This window comes from Bombina bombina, chromosome 6, assembly GCF_027579735.1.
Source record: "Bombina bombina isolate aBomBom1 chromosome 6, aBomBom1.pri, whole genome shotgun sequence".
Lineage (NCBI taxonomy): Eukaryota > Metazoa > Chordata > Amphibia > Anura > Bombinatoridae > Bombina > Bombina bombina.
This window is the reverse complement of record NC_069504.1, coordinates 122,150,108-122,168,697: the sequence shown is the minus strand read 5'-3', so window position 1 is coordinate 122,168,697 and position 18,590 is coordinate 122,150,108. Positions and strand designations below refer to the sequence as shown.

The window sequence follows — 18,590 nt, the reverse complement described above, 5'->3', positions numbered from 1 at the left end:
GCTACCTATTTTTTCAACAAAGAATGACATGAGAACAAAGCAAAATTGATCATAGAAGTTCATTGGAAACTTTTTCCAAAAATTGTATCTCTATCTGAATCATGAAATAATTTTTGGGGGGTTTCATGTCCCTTTAAACATATAATATAACTTACACACCTGGCATTATAAATGTATATCTGCTTATCCTTAAAGGGACAGTAAACCTTAAACATAATGTTATATAATTCTGCACATAGTGCAGAATTATATAACATTATTTAAGTGCTATAGTTTTAATAGCCTTTTTTCTCTTTAAATATGTAAAAATTATGGCGCTTTTACAGACCCGCTCTCTGCTGAGCGGGTCTGTAATATTTAGTCAGCGCATCGGGCCAGCTGTATAGTCACAGCCCGGCCCGACCGCGCCATAGCACTAAGTGCAGCTCGCTCCTGTCACAGCGTGGTCGGGCCGGGCTGTGACTATACAGCTGGCCCGATGCGCTGACTAAATATTACAGACCCGCTCAGCAGAGAGCAGAGAGCGGGTCTGTAAAAGCGCCGTAATTTTTACATATTTAAAGAGAAAAAAGGCTATTAGAACTATAGCACTTAAATAATGTTATATAATTCTGCACTATGTGCAGAATTATATAACATTATTTTTAAGGTTTACTGTCCCTTTAAATCAGGGTCTGCAGAGGAGCCAAATGAAGGCTGCACAAATGCTGTTATGGTCCGGCATAGGAGAGCATTAGGTGCATATGTGCATAAGCCTATTGCAGGGTCCAGTGTTCAGGGGACAAATAAACCACTCTAGTGAAAAACAGCAGTTTTTTTTGTGTTTGTAATGCCCCTTTAAAAGCCTAATTTCTTTCTTGCCAGATTATACCTCTTAATATGTGACTAGTGGAAATTCCCACTCTGCATATGTGCATTTGAAATAATGCATATTCTTAAACAGATACATACGTATGCACATATATAACAGATCAAAATGACTGTTATAATTTTAAGTTCCTAACCTGATCTTTTCTTAAAGCTGCTAAAGGAAAAAAGGAATTTCTTAAAGGGATATTCTAGCCAAAATTGGAATGCATTTCAGGATTGAATAGAAGCATTTTTGTAATATACATGTATTAGCCATAATGCTTCCAATAAAAGCTATAGCTGTTTCAAAAGTGTATTTAAAGGGACACTAAACACAATTATTTTTTTTCGTGATTCAGCTAGAGCATGCAATTTTAAGCAACTTTCTAATTTACTCATATTATCAACTTTTCTTCATTCTCTTGATATCTTTATTTGAAAAAGAAGACATCTAACCTAAGGAGCCAGCCAATTTTTGTTTCAGGACCTTGGAAAGCACTTGTTTATTGGTGGGTGAATTTATCCACCAATCAGCAAGAACAACCCAGGTCATTCCCCAAAAATGAGCCGGCATCTAAATTTACATTCTTGCTTTTCAAATAAAGATACCAAGAGAATGAAGAAAATTTGATAATAGAAGTAAATTAGAAAGTTGTTTAAAATTGCATGCTCTATCTGAATCATGGGGAAAACAAGTTGGGTTCAGTGTTCTTTAGGTATGCACCGTGCATCAGCATTTTAATCACAGCACTTGTTAAGGTGCGTGTATCATCTGGTAATGATAATTTGTTAATTGCAGACATGATACAAGTCCCACTGGTGCTCTGAGTAGCTGCAATATTTAAAATGCTGGTGCACTGAAAATATCTAGCTATGCTTCACATGCACATGCAGAGAAAAAAATTAACACTAAAACAGTGATATCTTTTACTAGAAGCATTTTTGCCAAATAAATGTATATTGCAAATATGTTTCTATTCAAAGATGTAATTCATCTCTGTGCATTTAAATTTTGACCAGAATGTCCCTTTAAAGTGATGCTAAATCAGATTTACCATCGTAACAAATAAAGGGGACTTTTATTCATGAAAGCCCCTTTATTTGTTAGCAGCGTTAACTGCGCGTAGCTGCTAAAGGCAGCCCACAGCAGAACGCTATTTGGCTGAGAGGTGACGTTTCCAACTCTTTGCCAATAGCCGTGCGGGAAATCCATCTTGGTGCCGCAAAAAAAAAAGCCGCCAAGCTTGATTTCCCACAAGGCTATTGGCTAAGAGGTGGAAACGTCACCTCTCAGCCAAATAGTATTCTGCCGTCGGCTGCCTTTAGCAGCTAAGAGCAGTGAACGCTGCTAACAAATAAAGGGGCTTTCAGAATAAGGTATTTTATACTTCATGAATGAAAGTCCCCTTTATTTGTCACAACGGTAAAACCTAGCGTTTCACAGACGCTAGAATTTACTATCACTTTAAGCTTACCTTTTAACATGAAAAACACAGTATCTCTGTCACCTGCAACACTATTGTTTTACAAACATTTAAAAGGCATATCTATGCTTAATGTGTTCAAATCATTATGTATTATTTATAAATTCAATGTCAATAATAATATATGCTAATTATATTATTTTAAAGTTGTATGCATATAATTGATTGGTTGCTTAATGGGACATAGATGTATTGCACTGACTGACAAAGGGTTAATGTGTTTCTTGATGAAGAGTTTAGGTTACAATAAGAATTTGAACCACATAATAATGGGGGATGGGAGCTTCTGCATCACAATAGCAACATCTTCCCAGGGAGCAACAGCATCACTAAGGCATCTCACATTTCACACATTCATTTCCCTAAAAGCTGCCTTACCTTGTGACCTCTATAAAATGCGATTTCTTCCACATTGGCTATAATTCTGGAATGAACATATCGCAGGTAACCTTTTCTATGTGCTTCTTCTGCCACAAGTTTACCAAATTTAGGTGAGCATGCTTTAAGGACTTTGGCTGTTGCATAAACCACTAGCCCTGCTAGTAATGTAGGCCCCAGGGGATTAGCTCCTCTAGATCTGGCAGTCTGAATGAGAGTGTAGGATGTCAGCACCACATCTAGGATGGGCTTGGTAAGGTTGGAATATAAATGAGCTACCGACTGAGAAAACATCATAATATCCTCAGTTAGTGACTGATCAGGATTGGCCAGCCTTCCGTCCATATTGATAATCTTATAATAAGTCTGATCAGCAAAGTAGGTTTCGTATGCATGGTCAACCAGGCGAGTGCGGAAGGCCAGCGCCAATTTGCACTCCAAGTAGCGGATTGCGCTATTCACAAAAGTGGCAGGGATGGCTATCAACAGCCACTTCATTAGCTTGATTAAGAAGCTCCGTGGCTTTTTTTCCACAATGCTTTTTACTATTTTTCCATCCAGACCCGCAACGTAAACTGATAGAAACGTCCTGGAAATTAAAGCTAAGGAGTGCACAGAAAGCAGCCCCAGCTCCTTGGTAAACAGTCTTGGGAAGAGGATTTTCCTGAGCTCACGCAGCTGTTGGTAAAATTCCACATTGACTGCAGGGGAAGACTTCTTGCAGGTGCCCAGATGGTTGTGGTGCGGCTGAGCCTCTTCTCTGCGGAGTGTGTAGGGGCTACGACTGAGCCGCTTGCAGAGGATGGGGTACACAAGCTTGACTCCATAAGCTGCAGCTAACAGGAAGGCTGTTCTCTTCAATGCTGTCTCTTTGTTCCATTTCACCCTTTCAGCTGCCTGCAGCATATGTGACATTTTCCCTCTATGAAGTCTACCAAATAAATAATGTGATAAATTCAGCAACCTCTAGCTAAATTATATCCTGCAAGAAGCACAAGTCTGACACTGGGTCTGCATCGTTTGTACCAATGCAGTATTCTCTCTGTAATGAAGCACTGGCTGTGGCTGTTAATAACAGTGAACTGAACAGCATGTGAAGGGAGCAGTGTAAGGGATAGGGCTCCTGCAGCAGGAAATAGAAAAGAGGAGGGGGGTTGCAGCAGCCAGGAGTCTCAGTTGCTGAATTAAAAATCAGAATGTCCAGGGTGAGTTTGGCATTTTTAGGCATAATAATAGACGCAGCAGAGAGAAGTCAATACAAGCTACCAAGGGAAAAAATAGGGAAAGCATTACAGTTGGTTGGGATGGAGACAGGTAGCAGTAAAGTTATCCTCAGAGAGATGCAGAATTAACTAGGAGTGATGAAATTGCATGCAGGGTGCTACCCATAGGCAGAGTATTCAAAAGGATGCTAGAGATGGGTTTAAAAGGGACAAATAGGATCAAACACAAGATCAGGGTTATTGGTCAAATGAAAGAGAATTTGGGAATATAGGAGGAATGTTTGCAGTGCTTTAAAGTGAAAGTTAATTTTATGCCTACACATTAATGCCATACATTAATCTTCTAAACAGTAATGCAGTCTCTAATCTTTTTTTGCCAAATCCTTGTTATTTTTTATATAATCATATATTTTATTACATACAATTTTTTTCACATCCTTCGCCCACCCGCTCTTACTGTCCCACCCGCTCTTACGTGTTCATCCGTGCGCGTTCCAGTGAATCCTCTCTGATTGCGCATGCCTTAACATAAATCTCTGCTGTGATAGATATTAAAACAATGAATTGCTTGATTTATTGTTTTGTATAGTAGCAGTGACCGTATTAGCTGTTCCTGTGCCATCAACTATTCATTCAGATGCCGGAACGCCAATCCGAAATTTTTGATCATGAAGAGAATGCGCATGCGTGTCTCATGCAAGTGCTTCTATAGAGCCAGAGAATTCCATGAGACACGCATTCGTATTTTCAATTGTGGGCGTATAGCGAGTCTGTTGGGACGCCAGTGGGGGACCAATGAAAAGATTTATCAAGATATTCGTCATTTCAAAATAAAAAAAATTATACCCAGGTGGAGTGACGGCGTGTTAACATAGCGGTTTAAAAGGTACATTTCTAAGTTTACTAGTAAAGGTGACAAAAATTGATGAATTAAATTCAAACTAATTTTCAATGTTCTTTGAGATGCAGCATAGGGGTGCATGACAGTTAACTTTACCTTTAATGGAATCAGGATCTAGTCATAAGAAGTGATAGCAGATAAGATACAACTTTTTACAGATGTGGCTGGAGGGACAGAATTTGGGGCTTATTTACAAGGTAGATGATGTACAGAGAAGTGGCCTTTAAATTGGGTTGAAAAGGGCTGAATGAGGAACATGCCCTAACTATTACTAGAGCTAGTACACATAACAGTGGCCATAGAACTTTTGGGGCATTTTGGGGCTTTGGTCTGACAAAATGGGATAAGTGGAAGTGCATCATCAGGTCCGGTGCTTAGCTACTTGAGGCATCTAGTATTAAAATGTTTGCACTTAAAGGGATAAGAAAGTCAAAGTTACACTTGCATGATTAAGATAGAAAAAGTAATTTTAAGACACTTTTTTAAATTCACTTCTATTTTCACATGTGCTTTGTTCTCTGGTATACATTGTTAAAAAAAGAATATGCACATATTCTGCACTAATGGGAGCTATCTGCTGATTGGTGTCTGCACACATTTGTCTCTTGTAATTGGCTAACTAGATGTGTTCAGCTAGCTGCCAGGGTTCCTTCAGTGAAGGATAACAAGAGAATGGAGCACATTTGATAATAGAAGTAAATTTGAAAATTGATTATAATTCTATGTTCTATCTGTATCACAAAAACGAAATTTATGCTTACCTGATAAATATATTATAGTGAGTCAGCGGATCAGCAATTACTGTTTGGAATATCACCCCTGGCCAGCAGGGGGAGGCAAAGTATCACTTCCCTTCCCACAACCCCCAGTCATTCGACTGAAGGAAAAGGAGAGAAAGGAAGCAACACAAGGTGCAGAGGTGCCTGAGGTTTATATAAAAAAAACTGTCTAAAAACATGGAAGGGCCGTGGACTCACTGTGTCAAGAAAGAAATAAATTTATCAGGAAAGCATAAAATTTGTTTTCTTTCTTAAGACACAGTGAGTCCACGGATCAGCAATTACTGTTGGGAATCAATACCCGAACTAGAGGACACAGATGATAAGGGAGGGCAAGACAGGTAACCTAAACAGAAGGCACCACAGCTTTCAGAACCTTTCTCCCAAAAGAAACCTCAGCCTAGGCAAAAGTATAAAATTTATAGAATTTAGAAAAAGTATGCAAAGAAGACCAAGTGGCAGCCTTACAAATCTGTTCTATAGAGGCCTCATTTTTGAAGGCCCAAGAAGAAGACACCACCCTAGTGAAGTGAGCTGTAATTCTCTCAGGAGGCTGCTGTCCAGCAGTCTCATTAACCATATGAATAACACTTCACCATCAGAGAGAAAGAGAAGTGGCCGTAGCTTTCTGACCTTTACATTTACCATAAAAGCAAGCAAACAAACAATGCAGAAGACTGACGAAAGTCCTTCATAGCCTGTAGATAGAATTTAAGTGCCCGCACACTGCAAAGCTGAGAGTTCGGAAACCCTTTGAGCAGAAGAAATAACAGTAAGAAACAAAACTTTCCAAGATAACAACTTAATATCTATGGAATGCATAGGCTCAAACGAAGCCTGTTGCAAGACTTTAAGAACAAGGTTAAGGCTCCAAGGTAGAGCAACTGACTTAAACACAGGCCTGATTCTGACCATGGCCTGACAAAAGGATTGAACATCCTGCATGTCCGCCAAATATTTATGCAACAGAATGGATAGAGCAGAAATCTGACCTTTGAGGGTACTGACAGATAACCTCTTCTCCAGGCCTTCCTGGAGAAAAGACAAAATCCTAGGGATCCTGATCTTACTCCAAGAATATCCTTTAGATTCGCCCCAATAAATATATTTATGCCATACCTTATGGTAAATCTTTCTTACAAGCCTGAATCATGGTCTCAATGACCGATTCAGAGAACCCACGCTTAGCTAAAATCAAGGGTTCAATCTCCAAGCAGTCAGCTTCAGAGAAACAAAATTTGGATGAAGGAAGGGCCCTTGAAGCAGAAGGTCCTTTCTGAGTGGTAGTCTCCATGGAGGTAGAGACGACATCTCTACTAGATCTGCATACCAGATCCTGCGAGGCCACGCAGGAGCGATTAGAATCACTGATGCTCTCTCCTGCTTGATGCGACCGATTACTTGTGGAAGGAGAGCAAACAGAAGAAAGAGATAAGGCAACCTGAAGTTCCATGGAACTGCCAGTGCAGCTATCAGAAAAGCTTGAGGATCTCTCGACCTCGAGCCGTATTTTGGGAGCTTGGTGCTCTGAGGAGATGCCATCAAATCCAATTCTGGTAATCCCCATTTGGTTGTTAACCTGGAGAACACTTCCCGATGGAGCTCCCACTCCCCGGGATAGATAGTCTGTCTGCTCAGGAAGTCCGCTTCCCAATTGTCCACCCCTGGAATGTGGATGGCAGACAGCAATTGTGAGCCTCCACCCACTGGATGATCGAGACTTCTCCATGGCTAAGGAACTCCAAGTTCCTCCTTGGTGGTTGATGTAGGCCACTGAGGTTATGCTGTCCGTCTGGAACCTGATGAACCAGCTAGGGCCAGTTGAGGCCAAGCCATCAAAGCATTGAAGATCACTCTCAACTCCAGAATGTTTATGGGGAGAGCAGATTCCTTCTGAGACCAAAGTCCATGCGCCTTCAATGAGTCCCATACTGCTCCTCAACCCAGCAAGCTGGCGTCTGTGGTCACAATTACACAAGAGGGTCTCTGGAAACACGTCCATTGGGATAGGTGTTTTTTCAACAGCCACCACGGTAGGGATTCCCTTGAAGATTGATCCAGAACTATTTTCTGAGAAAGATTTGTATAATCCCCGTTCCACTGAGCGAACATGCATAGCTGCAAGGGTCTCAAATGGAACCAAACGAACTGAACTATGTCCATGGAAGCCACCATCAACCCGATTGCCTACATGCATTGGGCCACTGATGGTCATGCCGTTGACTATAGAGACAGACAAACGGACAGAATCTTGGCTCTTCTGACCTCCGTCAGAAATATTTTCATTGCTAGATAATCTATAATGGTTCCTAGGAAGATCACGCTTGTAACTTAAACAAGAGAACTTTTCTCAATATTGACCTTCCAACGGTGGAAATGAAGAAATGCCAACAAGATCCTTGTGTGAGATTCTGCTAGTTGCAAGGATGGTGCCTGAACTAGAATGTCATCCAGATAAGGTGCCACTGCAATCCACTGGGCCTGAATTACTGTCAATAGAGCTCCCAGAACCTTTGAGAAGTCTCTGGGTGCTGTGGCAAGGCCAAACGTAAGCGCTACAAATTGAAAGTGTTTGTCTAGATAGGCAAACCTCAGATATTTGTGATGGTCCCTGTGAATGGGCATGTGCAGGTACGCATCCTTCAGGTCTATGGTTGACATGAATTGGCCCTCTTGAATCAGAGGCAGAATGTAGCGGATAGTCTCCATCTTGAAGGACGGTACTCTGAAGAATTTGTTTAGTAACTTTAGATCTAAAATGGGCCTGAAAATTCCCTCTTTTTTTGGGAACCATAAACAGGTTGGAGTAAAACCCGAGACCCTGTTCCTGTCTTGGAACAGGCACTATCACTCCCAAGCAAGAAAGGTCCTGTACACATTTCAAGAACGCCTCTCTTTTTATCTGGTCTACAGATAATCTTGAGATGTGGATCTGACCCTGGGAGGAAACGTTTTGAACTCTAACTTGCACCCCTGGGAAACTATGATCACAGCCCACGGGACTGGAACATCTCTTTTCCAAGCTTGCGCGAACAGAGAGAGTCTGCCCCCCCACTTGATCCAGTCCCAGATCAGGGGCAAACACGTCATGCTGATTTGTATTCAGCTGCGGGCTTCTTGGATTGCTTCCCCTTGTTCCAAGACTGACCAGGCTCTCAAGAGGGCTTGGATTGCTCTTGGAAGAGGCCAAGGAAGATTTAGATTAGCCTGACGTCCCTTCGTTTTGTTATTCTTGTCCTGAGGCAAAAAGGATCCTTTACCACCCGTGATATCGGAAATAATTTCCACTGAGGCTGGACCAAACAAGTTCTTACCCTTGTAAGGGATTGCCAAAAGCTTAGATTTAGAATAAACATTAGCAGACCAAGATTTAAGCCATAGTGCTCTACCCGCTAATATTGCAAAGCCAGATATTTTGTCCCCCTAATTTAATGACTTGTAAAGAAGTGTCAGCAATAAAGGAGTTAGCTAACTTTAGAGCCTTTATCCTATCCTTAATTTCCTCCAAAGGAGTTTTCGCTTGAAGAGATTCAGACAGGGCGTCAAACCAATAGGCTGCCGCACTGGTTACCGTGGCAATGCACACCGCCGGATGCCATTGTAACCCTTGATGCGTATACATTTTCTTTAAAAGGACTTCCAGCTTTTTATCCATAGGATCTTTGAATAAGCAACTATCTTCAATAGGAATAGTAGTTCTCTTTGCCAAAGTGAAAATCACCTCTTCCACCTTTGGAACTGTCTGCCATGACTCCCTTATGGAGTCGGCTACCGGGAACATTTTCCTAAAGACAAGGGAGGGGGAAAAAAGTATCCCTGGTCTCTCCCATTCCTGAGTAATAATTTCCGTGGCACAGTCATTTTAGGGTTGACAACGATAGGCGCATCGGAGTCATCCAATGTAGCTAAAACCTCCTTTAATAGAACACGGAGATGTTCAAGCTTAAACCTTAAGGAAATCACTTCAGCATCAGAAGAGGGAATTACACTATCCGAATCTGAGATTTCACCCTCAGAGGCTACTGAAGTATCCTCATCTTCCAACTTATGGGAAAGAGCAACCTGGTTAGCCTGTACAGGATCTGATACCTTACTATCTGATTTTCTAGACTTCCTCTTACGTTTCCCCTGCAGTAAGGGGATGGCAGCTAGCACCTCAGATACCGATGAGGACACCTGGGCAGCAATCTCTGCTTCAAAAAAACTCCATCAAGAGTTTGTGAGGAACTGCAGGGCACTGCTTGAGACGGTAAAGATACTTGGGGTACTTGAGGAGGAGCCTGTGGCATTGCCTGAACAGACTCCTCCTGAGAGAATGGTTGCTCAGTAATAAAAAGTCTGTCTTTATACATCAAGGTTCTTTCAATACAAGAACCTCAAAAAGGCGAAGGAAGTTAAACATGGACACTCAAACAAATCTTGCACTCTAAGTCCATCTTTGCAAAAAAAATCACAGAAAATAAGAAAAAAACTTTTTTTTATGTACTGTCCCTTTACATTTAAAGTTAATACAAAAAACAGCAAAACATTGGTTGCGGGAACTGCAACGAAACCAGAAGCCTCCCCCTTTACAAACAGTTCACCTTTCACAAAGTTCTTTAGATAATGCAGTTAGAGAACGGCTGGCCCCTTTACACCTCAGAGTTAAGCTGGGGTGGCTACCTTAACATTATCTCGAACGGAGAGAGACTGAACTCTGGAACAAACTATTTCACTGCGTGTGCAACCACCATAAAATAAGAACAGGGAAAGGGCGCGAAGTTTCAGCGCGCTCTGAAGCCGGAGAAGAGCTCCGCCACTGTGACATCACAGAATGGCCGATAAACGGACCGTAACGCAAAATAACAATTATAACTTGTAGAAAGTCTGCCCCCTCCTAAGGAATATAATGTCTAATCCCAGAAGTTTTAAAACACTGAGCCACCAATAATAAAAATATTTACACAAATAACAAGCTTTTTATCCTTAAAATTCTCACACACCGTAGCGTAGCAGAGCCCTGCAACCTGTCCAATGTATCCTGAACTCAGGATAACTTACCCCCATAATGATGCAGAGAACTTACTCAAGTGTCAGGAATTCTGAATAAAATGTTCAAAATTGGCACTTACCCGCACCTATGTACGAGAGGAGGACATCTCACCGGCATGAGAGGAAACCACTCCTTACAGAGACCTATGGATCGAAGAAGAAACAGAGTAAGCCTACTCTGGTATTCTGTTAGGGGGCAGTAACTTGTCAGGAAAACACAGTGAGGCCCACCCCACAAGTTCCTGACTGCTTAAAAGCTACCACAGCCCTACTGAAGAGACTTACGTGGAGTACAGCTAAACCCAGCAGATGGGGAAGATCAGAGCAAGCCTGCTCTGACTTCAAAATAAAAAAATCTTGAAGAATCTTACACCTAAACCTCACCTCCTCCTTGCACTGAAGGCAAAGAGAATGACTGGGGGTTGTGGGAAGGGAAGTGATACTTAACAGCTTTGCTGTGGTGCTCTTTGCCTCCTCCTGCTGGCCAGGAGGGATATTCCCAGCAGTAATTGCTGATCCGTAGACTCACCGTGTCTTAAGAAAGAAATACAACTTTGAGGTTTTCTGTCCTTTAAATATAAGCTTTAAAGGGACACTGTACCCAAAAAAATTCTTTCGTGATTCAGATTGAGCATGAAATTTTAAGCAACTTTCTAATTTACTCCTATTATCAAATTTTCTTCATTCTCTTGGTATCTTTATTTGAAATGCAAGAATGTAAGTTTAGATGCCGGCCCATTTTTGGTGAACAACCTGGGTTGTCCTTGCTGATTGGTGGATAAATCCATCCACCAATAAAAAAGTGCTGTCCAGAGTACTGAAACAAAAAAAAGCTTAAATGCCTTCTTTTTCAAATAATGATAGCAAGAGAACGAAAAAAAATTGATAATAGGAGTAAATTAGAAAGTTGCTTAAATTTGCATGCTCTTTCTGAATTACAAAAGAAAAAATTTGGGTACAGTGTCCCTTTAAGGGTGAAACACATTTCAGGTGTCAAAAACGTTGTAGGTGGAAAGTTTCAGATTAGCAGCACCAGAGACTAAAAAAGAGGATGACATCTGCCCATTCTTTATATGACAGATTGGAAGCAAATAGACGGAATCAAGGACTTGATTTTGAAGGCGATCACTACTGGGACATGGGTTGCTTACAAAAGGCATTGGGTCTGGTGGGGTGAGTTTAAGAAAGAAAAAGATTAAGGGGAAAATATTTTTGGAATGATTATGGGAATTACGTTGGGAAAAAAGTAAGAAAAGGGCAAATGAAGACTGCAGTGGCAGGTATTTAATTTTTTGAGCAACTTTATGGGGAGAAGGATATGACAAAATATTTGTGGTGAGGAAAATAGTTAAGGCCTGGGGAAAAGAGGAAAATAATGAAGGTGATAGGAGGGAGCCAGTGATGTTAGAACTAGAGTTGTCTCATATAAAAATATGAGGCCAAATACTGTCCCAGGAGCCTAGGAATTATGGTTCCTTGATTTATATAATTCTTGCTCATAACATTTTTCTACATATCTACATATCTATAAACAAACACAGTTGTCTGGCTCCTTATCTCTGTGATCACCTCTACAGAGAAACAAAACAAAGATACATTGAATTAATTAAAAATGTAATTAAATGAAAATGTTTTATTTAATAAAAAACTTTTTTTTCTTTTATTTAATTTTTACATTTATTGATTTATGTAAATTATAGAGATATGTGCTTTATTATATTTTTGTATGTAAATATATATTGATATTCAAATAGGAGCATAACTGCAACTATTCCTATATATGGATCAGCACTAAATATTACATATATCAATATATTAATAAAGCAAAGCACTTGCATTGTTTGAAAAACAGGCCTTAAAAAGTGTATTTTTCCTCTTTTACACCAAGTTGAGCATGCCGTAATGTTTGTGTTTTAACTGCTTGCACTTTTAGTGGAAACCTTGTGTAAATTTGTGCTTTTCGGTTTCTATTATTTTCTATGGGCTGTGTAATTTTTTTTTTTTCTCCGGCTCTGGCTGTCGGTAATGATTGAAAACGCGCTATCCTAACCCGACGATAAGTCGCGTAAATAATTCCAACAGCAACCAAATTGTGTCTTAATGCACACAAACACACAGTGACACAGGCAAGCAAAGACACACACACACACACACACACACACAGATAGGTAAATATAGGCACACACAGGCAGGCAAAGCACACACACACACACAGACAGATAAATATAGACATGTGCAGGCATGCAAACATGGACACACACAGGCAGGCAAAGACGCACACACACATTCAGGTAAATATAGACATGCGCAGGCAAGCAAACATGGACACACACAGGCAGGCAAAGACACACACGCACATTCAGGTAAATATAGACGGTAAATATAGACACGCGCAGGCAAGCATACATGGACACACACAGGCAGGCAAAGACACACACGCACATTCAGATAAATATAAACGGTACACGCGCAGGCAAGCAAACATGGACACACACAGGCAGGCAAAGATGCACACACACAGAATAGTATATATAGACACTCGCAGGCATGCGGGGCTAACGAGCAGTTTCAGCTTACCGCTCACCTACAGACAACGCTGGTATTACGTTTTTTTTTTAAACCCGGCGTTAGCCACAAAATAGTGAGCGGAGAGCAAAATTTTGCTCCACATCTCACCTCAATACCAGCGCTGCTTACGGTAGTGGTGAGCTGGCAAAACGTGCTCATGCACGATTTCCCCATAGGAATCAATGGGGCAGATTTGGCTGAAAAAAACCTAACACCTGTAAAAAGCAGCGTTCAGCTTCTAACGCAGCCCCATTGATTCCTATGGGGAAATACATTTTATGTCTACACCTAACACCCTAACATGAACCCCGAGTCTAAACACCCCTAATCTGACATTTATTAACCCCTAATCTGTCGCCACCTGCAAAATATTATTAACTCCTAATCTGCCGCTCCGGACACCGCCGCCACCTACTTTATACTTATTAAAGCCTAATCTAATGCCCCCAGCATCGCTGAACCCTACATTATATTTATTAACCCCTAATCTGCCACCCCCAATGTCGCCACAACCTAACTACATTTATTAACCCCTAATCTGCCGCCCACAACGTCGCCACCACTATAATAAATATATTAACCTTTAAACCTAAGTATAACCCTAACCCTAACACCCCCCTAACTTAAATATAATTTAAATAAATATAAATAAAATTACTATTATTAACTAAATAATTCCTATTTAAAATTAAATACTTACCTATAAAATAAACCCTAAGCTAGCTACAATATAACTAATAGTTACATTGTAGCTATCTCAGGGTTTATTTTTATTTTACAGGCAACTTTGTATTTATTTTAACTAAGTAGAATAGTTATTAAATAGTTATTAACTATTTAATAGCTACCTAGCTAAAATAATAACAAATATACCTGTAAAATAAAACCTAACCTATGTTACAATTACACCTAACACTACACTATCATTAAATAAATTAACTAAATTAACTAATTAACTAAATTAATTAATTACAATTACATTAAATAAACTAAAGTACGAAAAAAAACACTAAATTACAGAACATAATAAAATAATTAAAAAAAATTTAAACTAATTACACCTAATCTAATCCCCCTAATAAAATAAAAAAGCCCCCCAAAATAAAAATAAATCCCTACCATATACTAAATTACAAATAGCCCTTTAAAGGGATTTTTGCGGGGCATTGCCCCAAAGTAATCAGCTCTTATACCTGTAAAAAAAAATACAATACCCCCCCAACATTAAAACCCACCACCCACACACCCAACCCTACTCTAAAACCCACCCAATCCTCCCTTAATAAAACCTAACACTAACCCCCTGAAGATCACCCTACCTTGAGACGTCTTCACCCAACCAGGCAGAAGTGGTTCTCCAGACGGTCCGAAGTCTTCATCCTATCCGGGCAGAAGAGGTCCTCCAGATGGTCAGAAGTCTTCATCCAGGTGGCATCTTCTATCTTCATCCATCCGGAGCGGGTCCATCTTCAAGACATCCGACGCGGAGCATCCTCTTCTTTCCGACGACTAACACTAAATGACGGTACCTTTAAGTGACGTCATCCAAAATGGCGTCCCTTCAATTCCGATTGGCTGATAGAATTCTATCAGCCAATCGGAATTAAGGTAGAAACAATCCTATTGGCTGATCCAATCAGCCAATAGGATTGAGCTTGCATTCTATTGGCTGTTCCAATCAGCCAATAGAATGCGAACTCAATCCTATTGGCTGATTGGATCACGTCACTTAAAGGTACCGTCATTTAGTGTTAGTCGTCGGAAAGAAGAGGTTGCTCTGCGTCGGATGTCTTGAAGATGGACCCGCTCCGGATAGATGAAGATAGAAGATGCCGCCTTGTTGAAGACTTCTGGCTGTCTGGAGGACCTCTTCTGCCCGGATAGGATGAAGACTTCGGACCGTCTGGAGGACCACTTCTGCCCGGTTGGGGGGTATTGTATTTTTTTTTTACAGGTAAAAGAGTTGATTACTTTGGGGCAATGCCCCGCAAAAAGCCCTTTTAAGGGCTATTTGTAATTTAGTATAGGGTAGGGATTTTTTTATTTTGGGGGGCTTTTTTATTTTATTAGGGGGATTAGATTAGGTATAATTAGTTTAAAAAAATTGTAATTATTTTATTATGTTCTGTAATTTAGTGTTTTTTTCGTACTTTCGTTTATTCAATTTAATTGTAATTAATTAATTTATTTAATGATAGTGTAGTGTTAGGTGTAATTGTAACATAGGTTAGGTTTTATTTTACAGGTATATTTGTACTTACTTTAGCTAGGTAGTTATTAAATAGTTAATAACTATTAACTATTGTACCTAGTTAAAATAAATACAAAGTTGCCTTTAAAATAAAAATAAATCCTAAACTAGCTACAATGTAACTATTAGTTATATTGTAGCTAGCTTAGGGCTTATTTTATAGGTAAGTATTTAGTTTTAAATAGGAATTATTTAGCTAATTGTAGTAATTTTATTTAGATTATTTTAAATTATATTTAAGTTAGGGGAGTTTTAGGTTTAGGGTTAGACTTAGGTTTAGGGTTTAATACATTTAATATAGTTGCGGGGACGTTGGGGGCAGCAGATTAGGGGTTAATAAATGTAGGTAGTTGTCGGCGATGTTAGGGACGGCTTATTAGGGGTTAATAAAATTGAACTAATGTTTGCGAAGCAGTAGTGCGGCGGTTTAGGGGTTAATATATTTATTGAAGTGGCGGCGATGTCCGGTCGGCAGATTAGGGGTTAAAACATTTATTTAAGTGTTTGAGATGTGGGGGGGCCTCGGTTTAGGGGTTAATAGGTAGCTTATGGGTGTTAGTGTACTTTTTAGCACTTTAGTCAAGAGTTTTATGTTATTGCGTCAGCCCATAAAACTCTTAACTACTGACTTTTAAATGCGGTAGGAGTCTTGACAGGAGAGGGTCTACCGCTCACTTTTTCCAAGACTCGTAATACCGGCGTTAGGCAAATCCCATTAAAAAGATAGGATACGCAATTTACGTAAGTGGATTTGTGGTATGCTCGAGTCGTGGAAAAAAAGTGAGCGGTACACCTGTACTTGCCAGAGTCATAATGCCAGCGGGCGTTAAAAAGCAGCGTTGGGACCTCTCAACGCTGCTTTTTAAGGCTAACACAAAGACTGACACACACAGGCTGGCAAAGACTGACACACACAGGCTGGCAAAGACTGACACACACATTCAGGCAAAGACTGACACACAAAGGCTGGCAAAGACTGACACACACAGGCTGGCAAAGACTGACACACATATTCAGGCAAAGACTGACACACAAAGGCTGGCAAAGACTGACACACACAGACTGGCAAAGACTGACACACACATTCAGGCAAAGACTGACGCACACATTCAGGTAAAGACTGACACACACAGGCTGGCAAAGACTGACACACACAGGCTGGCAAAGACTGACACACACAGGCTGGCAAAGACTGACACACACAGGCTGGCAAAGACTGACACACACAGGCTGGCAAAGACTGACACACACAGGCAGGCAAAGACTGACACACACAGGCTTGCAAAGACTGACACACACAGGCTTGCAAAGACTGACACACACAGGCTGGCAAACACTGACACACACAGGCTGGCAAAGACTGACACACACAGGCTGGCAAAGACTGACACACACAGGCTGGCAAAGACGGACACACACAGGCTGGCAAAGACTGACACACAGGCAGGCAGGCAAAGACGGACACACACAGGCTGGCAAAGACGGACACACACAGGCAGGCAAAGACTGACACACACAGGCTGGCAAAGATGGACACACACAGGCAGGCAAAGACGGACACACACAGGCAGGCAAAGACGGACACACACAGGCTGGCAAAGACGGACACACACAGGCTGGCAAAGATGGACACACACAGGCAGGCAGGCAAAGACTGACACACACAGGCAGGCAAAGACGGACACACACAGGCTGGCAAAGACGGACACACAAAGGCAGGCAGGCAAAGACTGACACACACAGGCTGGCAAAGACTGACACACACAGGCTGGCAAAGACTGACACACACAGGCTGGCAGGCAAAGACGGACACACACAGGCAGGCAAAGACTGACACACACAGGCTGGCAAAGACTGACACACACAGGCTGGCAGGCAAAGACGGACACACACAGGCTGGCAAAGACTGACACACACAGGCTGGCAGGCAAAGACGGACGCATATACAGGTAAAAATAGTAGAGGATTTTCTTTTTGCATTTTTCTGTCCCTTTTAAGGAAACATTGGCACAGAGGTTCATCATATTATCAAAAGAAAACCAATAGAGGAGACGGTGCAGGGAACTCTAGCTAGCATTATTTTGAAGTATGGGTAACACAAATTTATTTTGTTTGTAAAAAAATGTAAAATGTATTTAAACAAAAAACTAGATTACGAGTGGAGCGCTAATTATCGCTCCCACTCAGGCATTAACTGCGCTAGAAGAAAGCTTTGCATGTGTCAGATACCGTTCGTATAACAAGTTGAAAGTAAAATGTTTTCTCTTGCACACTAACCCAACACGTGTAAAAATACCTTACTTACAACATCACAATTGCATTAATGTATTCCCCCCATAGACTTCAACGGAGCGTAAAAATAAAATATGATTTTTCATGTTTTTAGCAACTTAAAGGGCCATAATACCCATAATACGTAATTTTTTTTATTTTTTTTATTATTTTTTACCTGCAGCTGGGAGCAGCTGAGTATAACTTTTTACACAGAACTTACTCTGCTGAGCTGATGAGATTGTGAGGTAAAATATCTTCCTTTTTTACATAGAGATGCTCAGGTGATATTTTCCTGTCAGCTTTTTACAGTTATACTGCATCAGTTTCAAGTGATTTAGCACATGAGTATTATGTCCCTTTAACTGCAAAGGGTTCCAATGCCCTTTTATTTATTTATATATATATATATATATATATATATATATATATATATATATATATATATATATATATATATAGGGATAGAGGGATAGGGATATATGGATAGAGAAATAGAGGGACAGGGAAAGGTGGATAAAGGGATAGAGGGATAGAGATAGAGGGACAGATGGATAGGAATAGAGATAGATGGATAGAGTGATAGATGGATAGAGCGATAGAGATAGAGGGATAGAGAGAGAGAGAGATATGCCTCCTAAGCAGTATATTTCTTTCCTTACACATTTTTGCCCATGCACATGGGCTTTAACACTAGTATATATATATATATATATATATATATATATATATATATATATATGTCTCTATGTTAAAGGGCTATTGAACCCAAATTTTTTCTTTCATGATTCCGAGCATGCAATTTTAAGCAACTTTCTAATTTACTCCTATTATCAATTTTACTTTGTTCTCTTG

The 18,590-nt window shown here is 40.4% G+C and overlaps 1 protein-coding gene across 1 annotated transcript in view; it reads right to left on the bottom strand.

Moving 5' to 3' along the window:
- ABCD2 (ATP binding cassette subfamily D member 2) overlaps nucleotides 1–3,758 on the bottom strand; it is a 184,653-nt gene extending 180,895 nt beyond the window's left edge. Inside the window, exon 1 of the mRNA XM_053716594.1 lies at nucleotides 2,712–3,758. Coding sequence (XP_053572569.1) covers nucleotides 2,712–3,626 — 915 coding nt within the window. The 5' untranslated portion in view covers nucleotides 3,627–3,758. The remainder of the gene's footprint in view (nucleotides 1–2,711) is intronic.
- Nucleotides 3,759–18,590: the final 14,832 nt, after the last annotated feature.